At 36.7% G+C, this 20,570-nt stretch overlaps 1 protein-coding gene across 1 annotated transcript in view; it reads right to left on the bottom strand.

The window, feature by feature from the left end:
- The window catches only part of SHC3 (SHC adaptor protein 3), a 51,712-nt gene that overhangs the window by 16,125 nt on the left and 15,017 nt on the right, over nt 1-20,570 (bottom strand). Inside the window, exons 2-5 of the mRNA XM_041398458.1 lie at nt 19,469-19,539; nt 7,178-7,241; nt 4,407-4,526; nt 1,211-1,264 (exon numbers count right to left, since the gene is read on the bottom strand). Coding sequence (XP_041254392.1) covers nt 1,211-1,264; nt 4,407-4,526; nt 7,178-7,241; nt 19,469-19,539 — 309 coding nt within the window. The remainder of the gene's footprint in view (nt 1-1,210; nt 1,265-4,406; nt 4,527-7,177; nt 7,242-19,468; nt 19,540-20,570) is intronic.

Genomic DNA, 20,570 nt, shown 5'->3' with positions numbered 1-20,570 from the left:
TCATCAGTGGGCAGTGTGAAATGGTGTTTCCAGGACCTAGCATTTGGGATGGCAGATGGGTAGCAAAGAATCTTCTTACGGAGGCAGGGAACTGTGCTAATCACTCCTCTGCCCACTTCAGGAATTGTTCATTTACAGCATCCATTGCAATCTGTTGTGTTTCCAAGCCACTGTTGATCCATTTTTTGTTCCCCAAATTTTTGTGATATTGTGTCCTTTTCCCTTCTGCAATCGTACTGAGCTCAGTGAAGCTATACTAAGATAAAATTTGTCTTTATGTTTTCTGACAAAAACATAATGAACAGAGAAAGCACCAAGCATCTTCACCTTAACAGAATTGAACTGAGAGAATTAACTCCCAAAGCAAGCTAGAAATTGCCTTACTTGTAGTACATAATTGATATATGACAGATAATCACATGATGGAGAAAAAGGTACTCATTCAATTAATCTAAGTTTAAAAGCTTTCAAACTTCTTAGGTAAGAGGTAAGCACTGTCACTAATTTATATTTTTCCCATTGCTTCCTGAATGACAAATACTTTTGAAGCCCATTTATTAATATACCTTTGGATGATCAGGTTATAAAAATAAGGAAAAGCACAATAAGCAGGAATCTGCCCTTTGATCTAAATAAATAAATTTTGTAGGTGCATCTAAAAGCTTTGCAAAACAGAAAAGAAAGACCTGTGCTTTTCCTGAAAGCCTGTCTTCAACCTGCATGACTGTAGCAAATATACCTGCAGGCAGAATTTAGCACAGTCTTCTCAATTCACACTTACAGTTGAGAAGAAAAAAAAAAAGAAAGAAAAGCATGCATTATTATAAATACTATAAATTCTATAAATATAGCTGCAACATATTCTATTGTTGTAAGAAGTGCAAGACAAATAACAGGATAAAAATCCATACAATGCCCATATAACTATTCTACATTACTCTGAAAAACAAAGCCCTGCTTATCAGTTGCTATATGAATGCTTACAGCCCCTTGATATTTTTTGTGACAGTCATTCAAAGGGGAGGATCCATGAATGCTTGTCAGCCATTCTGCTCAAAGAGAGCTTGATGGCAACAATCAAGAAAAATTTATGAAAGAAGAAACAGGAGCTGTTGTGATTTTTTCTTTTAGTAAGATATGCTTTAAATTTTGTCACACAGCCCTCGTAAAGCAGTTTCTATGTGGGAGAACGCTTTACAGCAACGCTTACCGGATCACCTCCAGACGCAAAGGAGATAGATTGCATATGGTGATTTGCTATGATCTGTATGGATCAGAAAGAACAAGTGTGAGTCAGATGGGTTTCTTACAGTTTGCAATTCTGATTTCTGTTTTTTTGCTTGTATGCTGGTGAAAATCCAAAATCAAGATCAAATAAGGACCTATAAGGACTTCAAAGAATAGCAAGATAGCATAAACAAACTTAAGGATAAATGTTTCTATTCTGGTGTTCTTTAAAATGTATCAGGATACTGCAAGATTGCTAAATGTACTCAGAAGTCTACTAAATCATACAGACCTGTCAGAGAGTGTCTTTGGAGAAATTTTAATCTGCTAAAACTCACTTTCTTTATTACAGATAATGATGAATGAAACAAAAGGTCCTATTCATCAAACCATTTTTCTGCTGATGCCACTCTGGTGAAATCAATGAAACCATGCCAACCTCTACACCAGCTAAGATTCCTAACATTGCATCCAACACCTACTGTGTCATTTTATGTTTCAAACATCAACATGTTTACAATATGCAAATAGAATTTTGAATCTAGCTGCAGTGTAGCATTGTGGACAAATTCACAGGCACACTCCAGGCCATTTGAAATTCAAATTGCTTATGTACAATTTGAACTAATATGTTATTTCTCTGGGAAAAGACAATTTGTCCTGAACCTCTAATAAAAGCAGAACATCTCTGCTATTCTGAGAATCAACTTACAAAATCTTTTAATAATGAAATCATGTAACAACCAAGAAAGAAAAGGTCATTTGAAAGAAATTTTCACTTGATATTTGAGTCACAGAAGCCATGCCAAGGAACTCATCTGGGATGGAACAGGCCACTGTTAAGTGCCTCAGAGCTTCTCACAATAAGATTTAGGATCTTGATTCTTCACTTTGGAGAGGGAACCACATACAAAAAACCATTCTGGAAAAAACAAAATAGACTAGAAAAATATTCTCTCTGCTGTTTCCCCTAACCTGCTTCTTAAAGACCTGAACTATCAACTACCTTCCTTAGAAAAAAAAAAATCTGACAGAATATTCTCTGGATCTTGCTGATTCACCAAGTCAGAGAGAGGTGACAACTATTTGTAGTGTTTCTTTTATGGAAAGAGCACTTCATTTTCAATAGCCCTGCTTTTCCCACAACAGCCTCCAAAGATGTGTTTGGTTTTTAAGTGTATACTTGTAAATTAGTGTTCTGCTACCCAGCAGTGAAGATTTCCTTCTCTTGTTCCCCTTGAAGAAGTAACAATAGAATATATAGTACATAGAATACATATAGAATGTAGATTATGTTAACAACAGAACTGAAGTAGTAAAGTTCTGTCACGCAATTTCATATTATCACTATCCTGACTTGTGCACATAACCTAATCTTTTATTTCAGCATGTAAAAGAAAAATAATTTCAGATTGTCACTAAACTAATTTTTCCAAAATTTTAAGGAAGCTGAAAAGTGCTTGAAATCATTAGTTCAAGTCAGGCAGGTTTTTTAATTCCACAGCTAATTTAGTTTGAAGTAGGAGTGTTCCCCACCTCACCTCTACCAATATCAAAATACTGAACAGAAATACAGCAAAGTATCAATGCCTTGCACTGTTTAAAATAAAACAATTCACTAATGTTGGCATACAGTTCAGAAGCATTTTAATCTATGCCAACCTTCATTTTAAAGAAATAAGCAAAACAAAATCATGTTCCATTCATCCCTGCTTAATATGTTCACAGAACTGTTGTGCAGGGGTACATGCAGCTACTTTCCTTCTACCACAAGGGCCAACAACCCTGGCTTGTCTTTTCTTTCCTTTCAGATCTGCTGGGAAAAAGAAACTATTACAGAAGTTTGCAGCCATCCTCCTGTGTGGGGCCTCACAGGGGAAAGCTGCTGGGCCATGCTTATCTGCAAATCAAATCCTTGGCATAAAAAAGAAACAGGGGAGGCCACAGCCAGACAAGGGATCTCTGAGAAACCAGACATTTCCCAGGCCTGCAGCACCCAGAAGTGTCTACCTCAAAAAGAATATAAGAGAAAGATGAACAGTTTTGTAAATTCAGAGAAAAAGGCAAAACATGTAGGGGATGACTCTTTGAAATAAATGAGTTTAACTACATTTCTGCCATAGCACTGGCTGATGACAAGCTGACTTTCAGGGTTTGGCACTTCCTTAGTAAAGCTAATTAACATCGCGTTCTTATGCTTCTGATGGGGAGTAACTATCTTTATGAAAAGCACTGCTATGTATATTCCATACTAAGGCTACAGACTACTGCCAGTCATAGCCCTGCTCCCCCAGTCTCAGTGCTCACTGCAGAGAATTGTGATGTTTTCTAAATAAGAATAAGAATGAAGATATACGAATAAAAACATAGTAATGAAAAGCAAGATTTTTAATAAATGGTATGTATATATATTCTTTCTTATTTTTTAACCCTGAGGCCTCAAAGGACAGTAGGAATTTTACTTCTTTTCTCTCTGTCTGTATCTGGGCAGAAAGTTGTATGCCCTAATGCAATATGTGGTCCACAGCAAATAGCACAGCAGTGACTACGCATGTCTGTCTGCTTCCTTTTTATATATACCCTGAGCAAGGATTTTTCTCATCTCATACATCATTCACAAACCACTGCAGTGATTCCCCAAAGTCTATCTGTACCTTCAGCACAGTGAAGAAGAAGAAATGAGCTACTTTAAAAAGGCTGCCTTGTCTCTCTAAAAAGTCTGGCCTTTCACTGCACTGCAAAATCCCTGAGGCTGTATTTTTGGCAGTGTCTCAGGAACAGTTTGCCCTTTAAGACTCTAAATGGGAAGAAAACAACAAAATTGGGGATGCACATTCAGTATTTTAGCTGTTGCTCCAAGCACACCCCTTTTATGACTCTGGAAGTTTGTAATTTTATTCAATAAGAACTCTCACAACCAGATAATGGTATTTCACATCATAGGTCTTTTAAGAGCAAAACCAATCTACCTGAAACATGACAAGAAGAAAATAATTTATCAAAGTTGTGTTGAATAGTGAAATAAGCTGACTTCCACTATGATTATATTTTGGGTTCATTCATTTTATGAAATTATTGAGGAATAAGTTTGAGCAACTGAGTATTTGGCAGACAGCAAATAATTGTGTAGCAGGCTGTTCATCAAAAGCCTCACAAATTAATACAGAAGTTACACTCACCTGTTTTGTATCTGGATTCATTAGATTTAAGCTGCTGGTGGAGATATTCAACATTATGCTCATTCCTGCAAACTGAAGATTGCTCTTTCCCAAGATGCTAGAAAGGACTTTGCTTGGTGGCTGTGAGGAGGGGGGGAAAAAGCAGATTTTGGTTCTCTGATTTTTTTGAATGACCTTCATTGTATGCAGGGTTAGTGTGATCTTAAAGGCTTCTAAAAAGTTTATGACTTTTCAAAGATCATTTAATTGCAACAGATGTCTTCCTCTGGAAATTATTTCTCATTTATTCTACTACTACTACAACAACAATAACTACTACTACTATTAATAATAACAGTAATAATAATAATAATTATACTAGCCAAGCAGTTCTTCATCTACTCTTCACAAAAAAAAAAAAAAAAAAAAAAAAAAAAGGGGGTTTGTGAGACAGCACCAGTGTCATCTTCACCAAGGGACCAAGTAAGCAGACTAAGATGAATGCTTTCAGTCAGTATCTTAAAACAACAATGGTTTTGTCCTATAAAAATAGCTTCAGCTCTTGAAGTTTACTGTTTTCTCTACATCTACTGACTATTCCTTGCCACATGGAAAGTGGGACTCCAGTGATACCAATGGAATGCTCACAAAATGGGATACGGAGTATTATGGACTAGATGACCTCTAAAGGTCCCTTCCAACCCCAACCATTCTATGACTTTCCTTGTAGACTTTAGAGTAGGTAAAAGCCAGAATAGACAAATAAAACCTCTTTATGCTGTGGTGAAATATGCATCTAAAGATTATCAGAGAATAAGTCTAAGAATGTAATACAGGGGATGTAATAGTATTGATAACTTTTATAGGCATGCCACCAGCTCTTAGGAGGCATTGCAGCAATAGAAGTTATGCTGTCAAAGGAAAATTCATAAACTTCTCGCTTTTGACAGCTATGGGGAACCACACCGCTGCATGACACCAACTGCATCCAAGTAAACATAGCCTGTAAAAAAAAAGGCTGCCCAGCAGTAACAGACCAAGCCCTTTAACTTGCTCTACTTGCACTGGTGAATATTCATGCTGGTCATTAGGATATAAACACAAAATTACTGGAGACAGTGCTCTTCTGCCACTATGTTTGCACTTGTCCTAAGCTTCCTGCAAGCTTGGATGGTTTTGTTCCTAGTAGGATGGACACACTTGAGCTTCCGTAGTCCTGAAAGTTTACATATATTCAATTTTATCTTCTTTCCCTTCTGTTTAACTGATTAAAAATATACTACATACATACTGCTTCTATGTAACATACTGCACTATTTCAACCCTTCATGTTACAGAGCTAGTACTTCATTAACTTCTCTTTTGAACAAACTCTTTTGAATATTCTTGTATCTCTTCTTTCCTTAATCCTTCATGATTCCCGAGTCATGCCTAAGGATCACCTACCCACAGTGCAGGTAAAGTGTGAAAATTTGGCTTCAGGAAGTACACGTCACCTTAACCAAACTGATATGCTACTAGTGGCAGAAACATGATGAATGTACAGACCAACAAAAGACACATTTATCTGACATTTATCTGAAATTCTGTTGCTCTTTTCAACAACTTATAAGCAACATTACTTTTAAAACCTGTAATACAGCAAGGTGCCTCACTAGGCACTTGGAATTCTGTTTAACTTATTTTTTCAACTACATTTTGTGTCATTTTGCTTTCCAAGAAGAAAGATAATTTTGTCTTTACTTTCAAATTTAAAAAGAAAAGCCAGAGAACCAAGAAATGCCAGTGACATAAATTTGGTGGAGGTGAAACCATAGTCTTAATTTCTGAGACAATTTCCAATTACACTGTGACACATTGTCACATATGACTGACATTACCAGGACCGGATTCTCCATTACAAACAAGTGGCATTTCATTGCGTTCCTTTCTGTTAAGATTCTGCCCAGATGGTACAGCAGCTGAAGAAGCAGGCAGACCTTTTCCTTCACCTGCACATTCTCCTTCTGTGCCCAAGAACACACAAAAGGGCTATAATTAACTACTTTGTATGCTTCTTTCCTTAGAGATAGCATCACATCCCAGCTTTGCTAGCAGGCCTCTGGAAGAGACCGTTGAGAGCCATCAGTGCAGGAGCTGAGCCAAGGCTTCCTCCTCTCCCTGTAGGAAGACTCTAACTCCCAGCACACAAATAAAAATAAAAGCATGGTAGTAATGATATCAGGTACACACTGGACTCATCATCACTGGGCACTGAGCATCAGCCACAGGTGTTTACGGAAAAAGCAGAGGGAACAAAGGATCACCTCATATGCTCTTTCCATTTCCAGAAATCAGTGATTACCAAACTCTTCAAATGTCATCAGTATATCTATCTTTCAAAAACAAATCTAGTCACTTTCAACACTATATATGTTTTGTGCTTCTGCTGTATCTTCCAGCACCTATTTCCATAATTTACTCATGCATTTTATGGAAAGGCATCCCATTAGTTGGTTTTAACTCTTCCACCTGCAATCTACAAAAGAAAGTAAAAGGAGGAGGTTTCTATGGAAGGAACATAAAGGCACAATCTTCATCCTAGATGTACTTATACTTCCAGATGCGTACAGAAGCAGATCCTGACCAAAAGGGCAAGTGAAAACATACAGTGAGTAAAAATAGCCAATACTTTAAATGATTAATCATCTGCAATTCTCAAAGCTGCCTTAAAGTCACCTGCCTGCTGTGCCTGGTCTCCACTGTGCTGTACAGAGAAAATACAGTCAACTGCTCTACAAGAAAAAAAATACCTTTCGTTTCTTGAAGGCTCTTTTGGCACCAGGCATGGCTTCACAAACACGACTGATTGCTTCCCTGAAGAGACAGAAAAAAGCTTTATGGCAAAAGAATGTGTGGGTTTCTTCATTATGCTTGAAATGCACTGGAGAGAATAGTTTCAACTGTATTTCTGCACACAAGTGAGGATAGTTAGCAGGTCAGTTAGCTTTCCTTTCCTTTAAAAAAGAAAATGTTTCCTCACACTATTAAAAAGACTTTTTCTCAGTGTAAATTAGAATAATGCTCATAATACCATCTTTCCAGTCTCACTTTTGTACATTGCTTAACACCTTCTTTTATAAAAAGTTTATTTTAATGTGGGAGTTAGAAAGCATAATTTTTCTTACTACTATACTATGTACTTTTCCAGTTAGAGCAAAACCACCAGGAGGTTAAATAGTAACAGAACCCTAAAATACTCTTGGTAATATGTACATTCTATACAGTACATGAGATGTACATTTTAATTTGTATTATTTCAATACAGTCTGAGTAGTTTATTAGTGACCTTACTCTTATATTATAGGGAAAATCATTGCCTGAAACAATATTTTGTTTCAGTTTTTTAATGTTGCTTCATTCTTCCCATCGCACTTGGGTTGACTGAAGGAAATGTATGTCCAAAATGGATGTGAATTTTTACCCTTCATAGAAGAGTAACTCTACATCACAAAAACTCTTGAAATTATACTGCTCCAAACAAATCTTACAGTTCCTCTCAGTATTTAGCAACTTATTATCTGAATGGTCAGTCTGGTCAGTGTTTAGAATTTGCTCCTGTACACACACAGGCCTTCCCTCTGACCACTAGGTACAAGGCTTTAATAGGCTTGTCCCACTACAGGACAGAATGGTTTCACAGGAACAAGAAAAGGTGACTCCCAACCCTGTTTAACTATTTTTATATGTATTGAGACTAACAGCACATTATATTTAGAGACAAAACCATGCAAATAACACATACTTTATGCAAAAACCCCCAAAACTCAAAACCAAACCAAGTGACCAACCAACCAACCCAAAAAAACCAAACCAGAAAACAAAAGAATGGGAAACTATGAACTACAAGAACAGGCAAAATAATCAAAACTTTGAAACATCATCTAGATAAAGCATAAATTATATTAACTTTATGCCATATGCTGTATATTTCAACTATGCACAGGATCAACAAGTGAGTCAGGAGAACAATGCCATACACATATATCAGCATTCACTCAACAAATGTGACAGATTATATCAGGTGGCAATCAGTAACTGATATAATGTCATGCCTTGTGCGCTTTTAGCTTGGACCCAATTCAAGGTTGGAATCACCTGAAAGAATCACATTTTATTGGTTTCGGGGAGATGGGTGTTTGGGGGAATGGAACACACTGAAGCAGGTTTACAGTCCTGCCATTCTGAAGAAGTGCAAGATTTATAGCGAGAGATGGTTAAAAAATCTTTCAAGTACCCTATCTTTCCTTCAGGTCTAGAGGAGAGGTGGTTTGTTCCATAGTTTCTCTTATGCCTTTTTTTCCCCCAGCTACATCTGTTTATCTAATAAAATTGCCTCTCACAACAAACCCTGCCTTCCATATGCACTTAAGACCATTATAGCTACAACAATACCCTAATTCACAGTTCAGCGCCTGTATTTAGTTCCCACATTCACCACATTTTTTTTTCCTCCAAACAAGTGTTTTAGTTAAAGTAATAACTAGATTTTCTTACAGAGCAATTAAAAAGCAGTTGGCTTAAAAGAACATGTCTGATGCATCTTAGAAATAAAACACAGCAAGAATCACACAGTGATCACCATAATACTGGGACAAGTGTTATTCCTGAAAATGTAACCAGGGAAAAGTAAATAGTACACCTCTCAAAAGAAAAATTCACCAAAAATGCTTTTGTTTGACTCAAGAAAAACAAGCAGACATCATCTTTTACAGAGTCATCCTTTCTGGCTACTGAGCTAAAACTTGTGGTTTCCTGTCTCTTTCTTCTGCTGAAGCAAATCCTTTGGAGGTAATAGAATGAGAAGTTCAGGCCAGTGGTGGTCTCCAGCCCACTTCAGTCTTTCAGACCCACGCCTCTTGCTTCACCAGGTGTGTCTTAGTTTTCCAGGCATTTTGACTGCAAGCTGCACTCACAGAGACATCACCAACACTTGTGAGCTCTTTGTCTATTCCAGTGGTTCAACTGGTACATTGAGATACCTTGTAGGTTTTGCCTCTCACAGAAAGGACTTGGATTTCTGAGATATGGGCTTGAGGGATAAATTAGTCTATCATTTCCTTTCTCTTCCTATTTGCCCCCGTCATCTTCTCTCTCTAGTGGCAACATGGAACTTACAGAAAGCCAAGGGGATTTTCAGGCCACTGAACCCAACAAAAAATGTGTGCAATCTCATTATTTTTCTAGGGCAGGGTTTGGTCTTGTAGCAGTTTTGCTACTACCTCTCCTATCTGCCAGCTCCTGATAACCAGACATTAAATGTGTTATCCAATAGATTCATCTGAGTCAAGGACCTTGTTGATCAAAACTACCACTTGAGATAGGAGAGGAAATAACTAGGTGAACGCTGAAGCCCAGGGCAAGGCTTCACAAGGCAGCCTTGACTACTCTTTGCATGCCCTGTCTTGGCAGAGCAGAGAAGACTTAAAAAAAATCCTAACAAACAAAAAAAACCCCAATCAAATAACCAAAAAAAAAAAAAAAAAAAAAAAAAAACAAAAAAAAAAAACACAAAAAACCCAAAAAAAAAAAAAAACAAAAAAAAAAAAAAACCCCAAAAAAAAAAAAAAAAAAAAAAAAAAAAAAAAAAAAAACCACAAAAAAAAAACCCAAAAAACCCACAACAACAACAACTGGGCTACATGTCCCCCCACTCCCTAAAAAAACCAGCTATCTGTCTTCCTTTTGGTAATATATCTTGGTTTTACAGAACTCAGTGTTCCCAAAGGCTGTGGGAAGACTGGGAGTCTTTGGGTTTTGAACCTCTGTGAACAATAAATGTATTCAAGCAACTGAGGGTTCAAGTTAACAATGCTTTTAGTAAAAATGCTGGGAACTTCAGAAAACATATTCATAGAGCAATTCTGTGTAATCAAGGTCAGAGTGTCCTGGCAGCAACTCTTTGCATGCCTGCAACAGAAGGCACAGTACTTTTCCTGCGTGGGAGTTAAGGAGTCTAAAAGCAGTATTTGAAGAAAATAAGAAGAATAAGGACAACCAAACATCTGTAACTGCACTAAATATGCATTTTATCTAAGGGCCACCAAGATGCTTAGAGGGATGGAGCACCTTTCCTATTAGGAGAGGCTGAGAGAATTGGGATTGTTCAGCCTTGAGAAGTGAAAGCTTTAGGGTGAACTAACATGACCTTCCAGCAGCAGAAGGGAGCCTACAAGAAAGGTGAAGAGAGATTTTTTACAAGACCATTTAGTGATAAGAAGGGGGGAATGGCTTCAAACTGAAATGGTAGGTTAGACAAGATATTAGGAAGAAATTCTTCACTGTGAGGGAGGTGAGGCACTGGAACAGGTTTCCCAGAGAAACTGTGGGTGCCCCAGCCCTGTAGGTGTTCAGGACCAGGTTGCATGGGGCTGTGAGCAACTTGGTCCAGTGACAGGTATCCCTGCCCATGGTAGGGGATTGGAACGGAATGGTCTTTACAGTCCCTTCCAACCCAAACCATTCTATGATTCTGTGACAGCTCCCTGATCAGACGGCCAGATAGACTAGTGATGTGGAAAGGATTGCCTAAAGACTTTTTTCAGCTTGCACAGCTAGGAAGGACAGGGTAGATGTAACTATTTTTTTTCAGCAAATCAAATTTGAAAATGCCTCAGCAGCACCTGATATACAAATCAAGCCCAGGAACAGGTATTGCCACTAGGCTGACTTGTGCATGGAAATCCTTGCCTAAGGAAGGCAAAACCAAAAGTTCTGTATATATCTGCATGGTTAAATATTGCACAATTTGGAAAAGTTGGATGTGATTACATTTGCTTCCTTTCTAATAAGAAAATTATTTGACATAGACAGACATTACACCATTCTAAGCAACATCCTACTTCATTAGCTAGGCTCAGATAAAAAACAGTGTAAAGTTATGCCTATCTCTTGTAAAATTAGTTATTGTGCTGTCTGCAGTAAGGACCACATGCTGAGTTCCAAATCTGCCCAAGAGTATTTTCTGATTTGCAGATGGTCATTCTGTGGAGTCATTTTCTTGGCACAAAACATGTTGCATATTTTGAATATAATTTCAGCATTCAGTGCATCCAGTAAAAAATCACAAATATTCATTTTCTGAGATTGACAGATACTGCTTTAAAGTGGCTTGACATCTGAGAAAGAAAAAAGGACATTTTACATTGCTATTTAGTTCCATTAAAAAGACTAATGCCCTGGTATCATTCATAGCTTTAGTGATATTTTATTCTGTTATACAAAATAGTCCACTCAGAAAATTCAAATGTGTTCCTCTATGAAACATCATCACATGAAAATACTCTCCATTTTTTGATTGTGCTGTTCCTGTTCTTAATTAATATGATTTAATTGATTAAACCCCAGAATTCTGGAACTCATATTTCAGGGAAATTACATACACGTAGAAAAAGCACAGATTTTCTCAGCATATTTGGAAAAAGTGAAACCATCTCAAAAAATGAGATGAGAAAATGTGACTACATTTTAGTCTGAAATGTTTGTTTCCAAATATTTAAAACCTACTAATACTCCTTTTTAAGATATTCTAGTGTCCTGTAGTTTGCAAGTTTACTTCTCCCCACCTCAAAAGTTTAGGACTTCACAGGTTGAAAAACAGAGAGAAAAAGACTGACTTTTTAAATGGAAGAACTGTTCAGAAGGTACACAGTTATTTCTTAACAGTACTAAGTTCCTATCAATTTTAATCAAGTATTGTACCAGTATTTGTTGAGGAGAAGCAAAGTCTGTACTAAATTTTAAAATAACTTGCTTCTGAGAAAATATTTTTAAAAAAGAAAGAAACAGAGACCAAAAATACATTTTTAGAAGTCTGTTTAATAATTGAAATATTTTTTGTTCATTTGAAAAACACGCAAAATGAGCATGCACTGTCTGAAGTAGCACAGGGGACATTCACAACCTCTGAAAACTAAACCAGTGTTTGACAGCAGATTGACCATGTCTAGAGGATGCAAGGCTGAAGAACTAGCTAAGCAGAATGAATCAACAGTATGGAAAGAAAGAGGAGGCTAACTGCAGCAAAGATGCACCTACTGCCACAAATCCAGAGTACCATGCAACAGCACCCCTGAGGGGAAACCCCCCCAGAAACTGGTGCAGAGACCAAGTGATGCTGTCTGTTACCATCCTGACCGAAATGAAGCCTGTCTTCATGGAAACCTGGAAGAAAACTTTTGTGGAATAAGGTGACATCAAGTAGATGTGTCACGCAAGCTGATGTCACTTGTAGAGCAAGAAGACGACTCTTTTTCTTTTTGTCAGCTCCCCATTCTGTTTCTTCAAATGGAGTTTCCTCACGTAGAAAATCTAAAAGCAGAAAATGAAAGGAAGCTGGCCAACTTAACTTTTGGTTTACTGAATAAATTTTACACACTCAAGTGGTTGGCTTTGAATACCACATGTCATTAGATATGCAGTATGCAATCTATAGTTATAGTTATGACTATAACTATAAGATAGTTATTCTTATGCTCCTGCATCTTCAATGTGAGACTTCCATTAATCTCCTAAGAGAAACCAATGCAGTTCAAAGGACTCTTTTGGTTTCACTGGCAAAGAAACTCTTTATCCATTGGTATGCTCAGTGCTCTGTTCTCAGTTTTTACAGATGGCCTAACTTTTTAAGGAATATTTGATACAATTTCTGTACAATTTATATCTTCTTCCATAACATGCAAGTAAGTTTCAGAAAACCCAATTTCATTCATCAGTACCATAGAAATCTATCTGGTATTGATTATTTGTTCCAACACAACAGTTCTGAACAATGGTTTTATTTCAAGAAATGCAGAGTGAAACTTTTTTATCCTACTGGCACACCTTAACTATATCTCTTAACTCTGCATGCATACGCAGCTTTGATGAACATAAAGTAAGGGTATATGAAATCTTGGTTTTGAATGTACAGCTACAAAACCTTCCTTATAGATAACCCTCTAACTGTCAAGAATATAGTCAATTACACCGAAAGTATCTTAAAAAAAAAAGTATTTTAAGGTTTACCTCTGCTAAGTAGCTCAATCCCTTAACATCTTTTATGACCATCAGGCTTTTTTCCACTCAGCCTGGTCTCTAGCTACTTATCATAGTCCTGGTCAGAGAAATGGAGAGAGAAATTAAAACTATTTTCTGTTGCTAAATCAGTATCATAGTAATCTCCAAACTGGGCCAAGCCTCAGGTAATTTATACAGTATTTTTCTCAAAGTGTAGACATTAGCAGATATTTCAAAGGCAGACTCATGAAACTTTACAGAAGTAGAGTGAAAACATTTTGTCTAACAAATATTTTTCTTTAATGCCTAACTGACTTCATGTCCAAAGCAGGACTTTGGAGAGGTATCTTACAAAAGCTCTATGTAAGATAGATGATACTTTATAAATATCTGGGCTGAGTTTGCCAAAAAGGACTGTTCAGCATTGATGAACTGTCTGGTGTGACTGGACATGTCATGTGAACACACAAATTCCTTATGTTATCGATTATTTGTGTAATCAAGCTGCCAGGTGCTTAGCAGAACTTGAAAGTGTTTTGGTTTCCAGATTTCTGTCAGTTGTTAACTTTGTACTATAATTTGCATTTAAAACGTGTTAAGACCACTCTGCTTCAGGGTCATGCTTCTGCAGACTCATGTGTAGTCACCATCTTTCTGAAAATTCAGGATACACTGATATCCATAACTGCTTCCCTGACTATTTCGTTTCCAACTTTCCACCTTCCCCAGCCTCCAAGAGGCTCTTTGTTTTCTTACAAAGGCACATGGACTGGGGGAGCTCAATTAATTGCTCTCATTCTGGCCTTGCATTACCATATATTAGTAAAATTATTCCAAATATTAGGTAACAATTTCTAACTAATACTGCATTGAACAGGAAAGATTCCAGTCTTAGGCATACAAAAACTTATTTATTCTACCCCATTTCTATGCTAATAAGAGCTTAACTAGCAATTGTAAATTATCCTTAATCTATCAGGCAATATAGCTATCATTGTCCCACTCAGAGGTATGCTGTATGCATTATAAGGATGTCTCCATCCATTTTTGAGACTCCTGCTTCCTGGTGAACCAAGCAGCAGCTACCATCTCATGCTTCCCACATCTTTAACTCTGAAGTAGCTGTGCCTACCTCTTCCTGTAACTGCAAATGGTCTACGTGTTCTGCCATCTCCTAACACCACTCCACACCCAGAGTTCTCATGGAAGAAGGCAGAGATAAAACACACTCACCTTTAATCATGACAGCATGTTAAGCTGGACTCTGAATACAGAATTCACTGCAGATAACAGATTACCTATCAGCCTTCAAGAATCGCAGGAGACACATTCTTGCTTTTCAATGTCTTCCACCCTTTGTTCAGTGATGCTTGCTGACAACTTCTGCAAACAACACAGACACAGGTGAAACACTACATCAACTAAACTGTTTCATATTGTTCAGCATTGGACTCAAATACAACTCTAACATTTGGATTTCCACCATCTCTCCTCCAGGGATATTAGCATTAATGGATTTGGTTTAATAATTTTATTAATAAAGTTCAGGCCTCAAATTTGGAGAGGAATACTTTTCAAGCCATTTATCCCAATAGAGTTAATGTAGAGTACTGGGATCAGAGTTTGGATTTGAGTCTACTGCTGATATGAGGTATTTCCATCCTCTGACCTATTGCTATTAAAACAAAGTGCAACATAATCTTTTACTTGGCATGGGGAGGTGCGACTTTATGATGCTGCATGCAGTAAATGGATTGCATTCAATTAAATGCCAGTGAACATGCATCCTTGTAGTTCAGACTCAGATGTACAACAAACAATGCATGCAACACCTAATTCAAACAAGTGCATAAGTCACTCATGCATAAACACAAAAGTGAGGACTCATTATTCTACTGTAGCTTTAACAATAAGCATACAAACATATTACATGAACTGCAAACACTGCACATGTTGCAAAAGAATTTTACCTGATTTTTTACATTTTTTTTACAAAACGCCTGAAGGCACAGAGGGCCTGGCCACAGAAGCTTAAGAGTGGCCCATTTCTATGACGATGATGGTAGTTTCGGATGAACTTTAACCACTTGCCACCGGTGGTTAGCTCAGTAGTCTTGTCTGCTAGTCCTCCTGCTCCTCCACTATGTTGAAAATTAAATGCTTTTGTTTGTCTTGCTGCCCGAGAAAGTCATCGTGACTTCATATGTGTTACGAGAATTATCACTGGGTAATTAAAGATGCAACATGTGGATTCAGCTGGCTTTCATTTATCATTATGTGTAACGGCTGACCATTGTCTGGTGCATCCTATTTGCTCAAAGATTCACATGACATTACATTCATTAAAAGGACAGAATAAATACAATGCAACCAATTAATACTACTCTAGTTCTTCTATTTCCCTTGTAATGAGAGAATCTTGAGACTTCGTATGTGTAATGATAAAGGCAAAACTGTTAGAAATTTTACATAACTGTTCATTTTTCCTTCAACTCAAAATGAGGGCAGTAATACCACTGCAAGGTACCACCAAGGTTATTAAGATCTGTTGAAGAGTATGCCAAGTGAAAGTGTTTGGTCACTACTCTCACAGGAAGATAAATGTATTGCTGCAAGTTTTAACATTATATTGTACAAAAAATGAAAAGGCAAAACAAATACAAGTTACAGGATAGGATAGGTAAGACAGCATTAGATGGCACAAGTCAGTATTTCACAGGACTGCAATAAGGAAGGAAAGAAAGGCTGCTGACCAAAGTAGTTACTCTGGGGCTTTGATACAGTTCCTGAAATTGAAGCCAAAGGTCTTCATTTGTCAGATACATCCATGCATGCACACTGATGTACATACTTTCCTAATGCATTATAACAACTGTGATTTTAAAGCCATTCAAATTGTCTACACAACCCTTTCCCCATGAACTTCTTACCTCTAATTCACCAGATAAGTGGAAATCTCAGTCCAATTTTTAAGTAATTTCTAAGTGCTCACTCAACAATTTAAGTGCCATTTACAAGCACTAATTTGTTTAATCACAGAGTTGTCTGTGACTGGGACTAACAGTTTGTCTAAAATAACACCAGGAGTTTTCAAGCAGAGCAGGAGACTACATGTCTTACCCTCCCATTACTGAGCCCCGCAAGCTTTTTCTTCTAGGAATTGATACCGCTTATTTTACTTTTGGGGATTTGCTCATCCTCGAAGCTGACAGAGACATAAAGTGACATATGCAATAACTTGAAGGCAGAAAACAGGTAAATTTAGGATTCCTAATAACTGACTTCCTGTGTTTAAGCTCTGCAACATGAAGAAAAAGTAAGGTTAACAAAGGAGGCAGGGACAGGCATGTGATGCAGTGCTAGAAAGGGAGTAAGTGCTTTGTATGTGTCAAACATGATGCCTACTTATTAGGAAGAAATGCATCCAGGCTTTCATAATAAATCAAGTAACTTTACTCTTTTTTTCCCTGTTTTTTAATCATACTTAGTAAATACTGCATAATGGCAAAAGTCATATCATTCCAAGACAGATCACTTTCTTCTATGACTGGTTTTGAAAGGTCTTGAAAAAATTACAGATCCAATAGGTGTGATACATGCAGTAGGATCAATTTATAAAGTTGTGGGCCAGAAAGGGATTGCAGCTGCATCCGTTTCTCTGGTTAGAGGAAACAGCACAGAGATGTTTACACAGAAAAGCTTTTACTTCAGCTATGGACCCTGGCTCCTTGGCTGATGCAGTCACAGCTAACACTACAGACCTAAGCCTTGGCCACACATCATCAGGAGCCATCAGGCTACCAGGACAGGTTTTTTTTACTGGTGGCAAGCTGCAGAGAAATCAGCAATGGACATACCTAAAAATACATGTATGATGTAGTAGACATAAATGTAACTTTCAGGTGCTTTTATTTTATTTGTAATCAAAGGGCTGCACAGACCATTTGGTACCAGGTGCCTTCTTAAGAGGGAGTTGGTGCCTGTAATATCAGAACATCAGTCTTATTAATTCAGTACATACCTTGAGGCCTACATTATGTTTCTTAAAACACACCAGGAAATTAACTACCATGTGTGAATTCTAGCAATTCCTTAATATTTTCTTAATAAACAACAGGCTTGTATGTAAAATGCTACATAGCAAAGCATGTGAGCACTGAAAACCTAGGACATGACAAGGGAAGTTCCAGAGCCAGACAAATTAATGAAATGCAGATTAAGATCCTAGGTCCTGATTCAAAAGCTACCTAAAAACCTAAAAATTTTAGCTCAGGAACTACATTACAAAAATGATGAGATTTCATTGTTTAATGATAAATAGAAAACTGTAAATGCAAAATAAAAAGTAAACCAGGAAGATATGGCTTTCTGCTTGAAAAAAAATATTCTGCACTGTAGTTAGAGGAAGGTGGAATAACAAAATGATTTCATGTACTGATATATGCTATAACTTCAACTTTTCAACAGAAAAAAAATACAATTCCAAGTTTGTTCTACAGTAGAAGCCAATAAACTTTTTGCTTTTTTATTGGAGGAACTACATGGCAAAGCTATTTTGTTTATGTAGACCATATTGCTTCAGATCACCAAATATGCTTATGTGTTCATGTCAGAGTAGTGCCTTTAAGCTAGAAAATAAGAAAAGTACAACACTATTACAATGAAGGCATACAGTGAAGGAAACTGTGCAGAAAAATTAAGATTAATTCACTTCCAGATATAGAAAACAAGCCAAATAATTATCACAACTGTTTCATAAGCGAGTAACACTGAATTTCTAAGTGGTAAACATAAATGTACCACCTGCATTAGAATTACAAGTCTGCTTAGAACTACAAGTCTGAAATAATTTTCAAAGGTCACTGATGAACTATATCAGAAATGTACATGATACATTTTTAAAAGTACAGTATTAAAAATATCAAATGCCTCCATAGTCTACATTGTTTGAAAAACGGGATTCTGTCATTTACCTGTCCTTTGGCTTCTATGCCTCTCATCAGAGCGGTATCTTGACAAATTAATGGTTAACTTTTGTGAGGACTTACATGACCCAATTCAAAGCTGCTGTATGCAAGTGTAACTCAAAGTCAGTGCATATAGACCACATGATTAGCATCCAAGCCTAAAAACAAGTGATTGTTCTCAATTAATAAAATAAATATTTAGCTGTTTGTGGTTTGATATATGGCTTATGACAGATTTATTTATTGTCAACTGCAAGACGCTCAAAGGGTTGAAATTCAAGCACTGTATCCAGTCATATCACTTTATACATGTTTCTTTGAAAAGGATTTCTTTTATCATTTCAATTCCAGAATTTGAAAATGTGGTCTCCAGTTGCTAGAAGACATCAATGCTACATTCCTCTGAAATCAATGACTCGGTTTTTCAAGTGAAAATGCCTGCAAAACACCATTCCTGTAGTTCTCAGAAAATATTCTTCATAGAAAAAAAAATAGTGGACATTTCTACTTCTTTAGTCTTGTCCTTATATACTGCTCTTACAGAAATACCATGACATAAGAAGTTAATACAAGCTTATTGTTTCTTACACACAGTCTGAAAAAGAAATGTGTTTTTTTTATTTTTTTTTTTTTGTCTCTGGTACCATTGTGGTGATAGATTTTCCTTTATATTCCTTGTGCAGATAGTTTATAATCTGAAAACTTTAAGTAAGAAATTACTATAAAACCCATAAACATGGACTGCAAACCAGCTCCCTAGATTAATTTTGAGATCATAGATTTTAAGCATATTCTAATTCTCACTGGTGCCCAGATAAGTGCCTTACTTGGCATAACGAACAGGCAAAATTTTTCAAAAGTAGCTCCTGGCATATCAAAAATCCAAGAGAAAACAGTTTTAAGTCCTGCTGAAACTGTATTAATACCACATAAGGGATTTACATGTAAAAGCAAAATTTAAAACTGGACTTATGGCATCCAAAAATCCTTTACCATGTGTTTTGCCATCTTTCTGGCCTTTTCACTCTGAGGACACAATTCAGAAGTTACTTTAAAAAACATAGTTGTACAAAATCTTACCTTGCAACCTGCATTCTAGTACTGAAGTCAAGAGATCTCATTGACCGTAAGACTTCTATGCAGCCCAAATACTGTAAGGAAAAAGAAACAGTTGGAAAATGTATTAAAATTAGGCTTGAGTTCTGGGAGAAAGTTCAACTAACCATTAAAAGGCAATATGCAATTTTTATTTTTCCATTTGATTTATCCTATGTCTAAAGCAGGTTGTTGTGCTTATGCTGTACTACATCACAGGTTTGTTCCATAAAAATTTTGTTTTATTTAAGTGTCACATTTCATTCAATATATAGTTTTATGTTTAACCTGGTCATTGTAATACATTCAATTTATAATGCATCGATGTGGTTTTTTTTTTTCTTTTCTTCTATCTTAATCAGTCCAACTTTAGATGCAATCAAAGTAAACAATAATGTTAATGAGAAAGGAAGTGTGATAAAGGGAATTTATCTGGTATTGGTTAATAGGACAAAGTTATTTAAAAGGGAGAGAACTAAGTCTCATTAGAACAAAAAAGGTAACTTATAACAGGGAAAGCTGAAAAGAATACCAGCAACCAAAGTTCTTAATAAACAGTTAAGGGATAGATGTGATTTAGTATTTTCATTTATTATAGTAGCAAAAAGGTGGAAAATGCTAATACAATATACTAAAAATCCATAGTGGGAAATGGCTTTAACAGGGCCATTCAAGAAAGGAATGACATGAAGGTTAGCTAATATTAAGACAAGATCAGACTTTTTGATCAAAATTTCTACCCTGCATCTCTGTGGAAAAAAAAGGGAGTACCATTATGAAAGATGTTAAAATTCAACAGTATCTATCACTGGGCGTGAGAAAAAAACTCAGGTGAATCTTCTAGATTTGCTTCCAAAAGTGGGCATAACTTGCATATGCTAAAGTCTACTGGAGCTAAAGCTCTTGTCAGATATTTGGATGGTGTCTTTGCACAAACTGCCTCATGACTGGCATAACCCATGGCAGTATCTTTGCATGTAGGTTAAGTATTTAGCCATACACTACACTTTTGAAAGTCTGGGGAATTGTGGAGCAGTCTTTACATCATAAGCCTGATAAGGATGATCATGATGCTACTGTAGCATTG

Source organism: Onychostruthus taczanowskii, unplaced genomic scaffold, assembly GCF_017590055.1.
Source record: "Onychostruthus taczanowskii isolate IOZ18803 unplaced genomic scaffold, ASM1759005v1 scaffold149, whole genome shotgun sequence".
In the NCBI taxonomy this organism is placed as follows: Eukaryota; Metazoa; Chordata; class Aves; order Passeriformes; family Passeridae; genus Onychostruthus; species Onychostruthus taczanowskii.
This window is presented reverse-complemented; position numbering and strand designations above follow the sequence as displayed.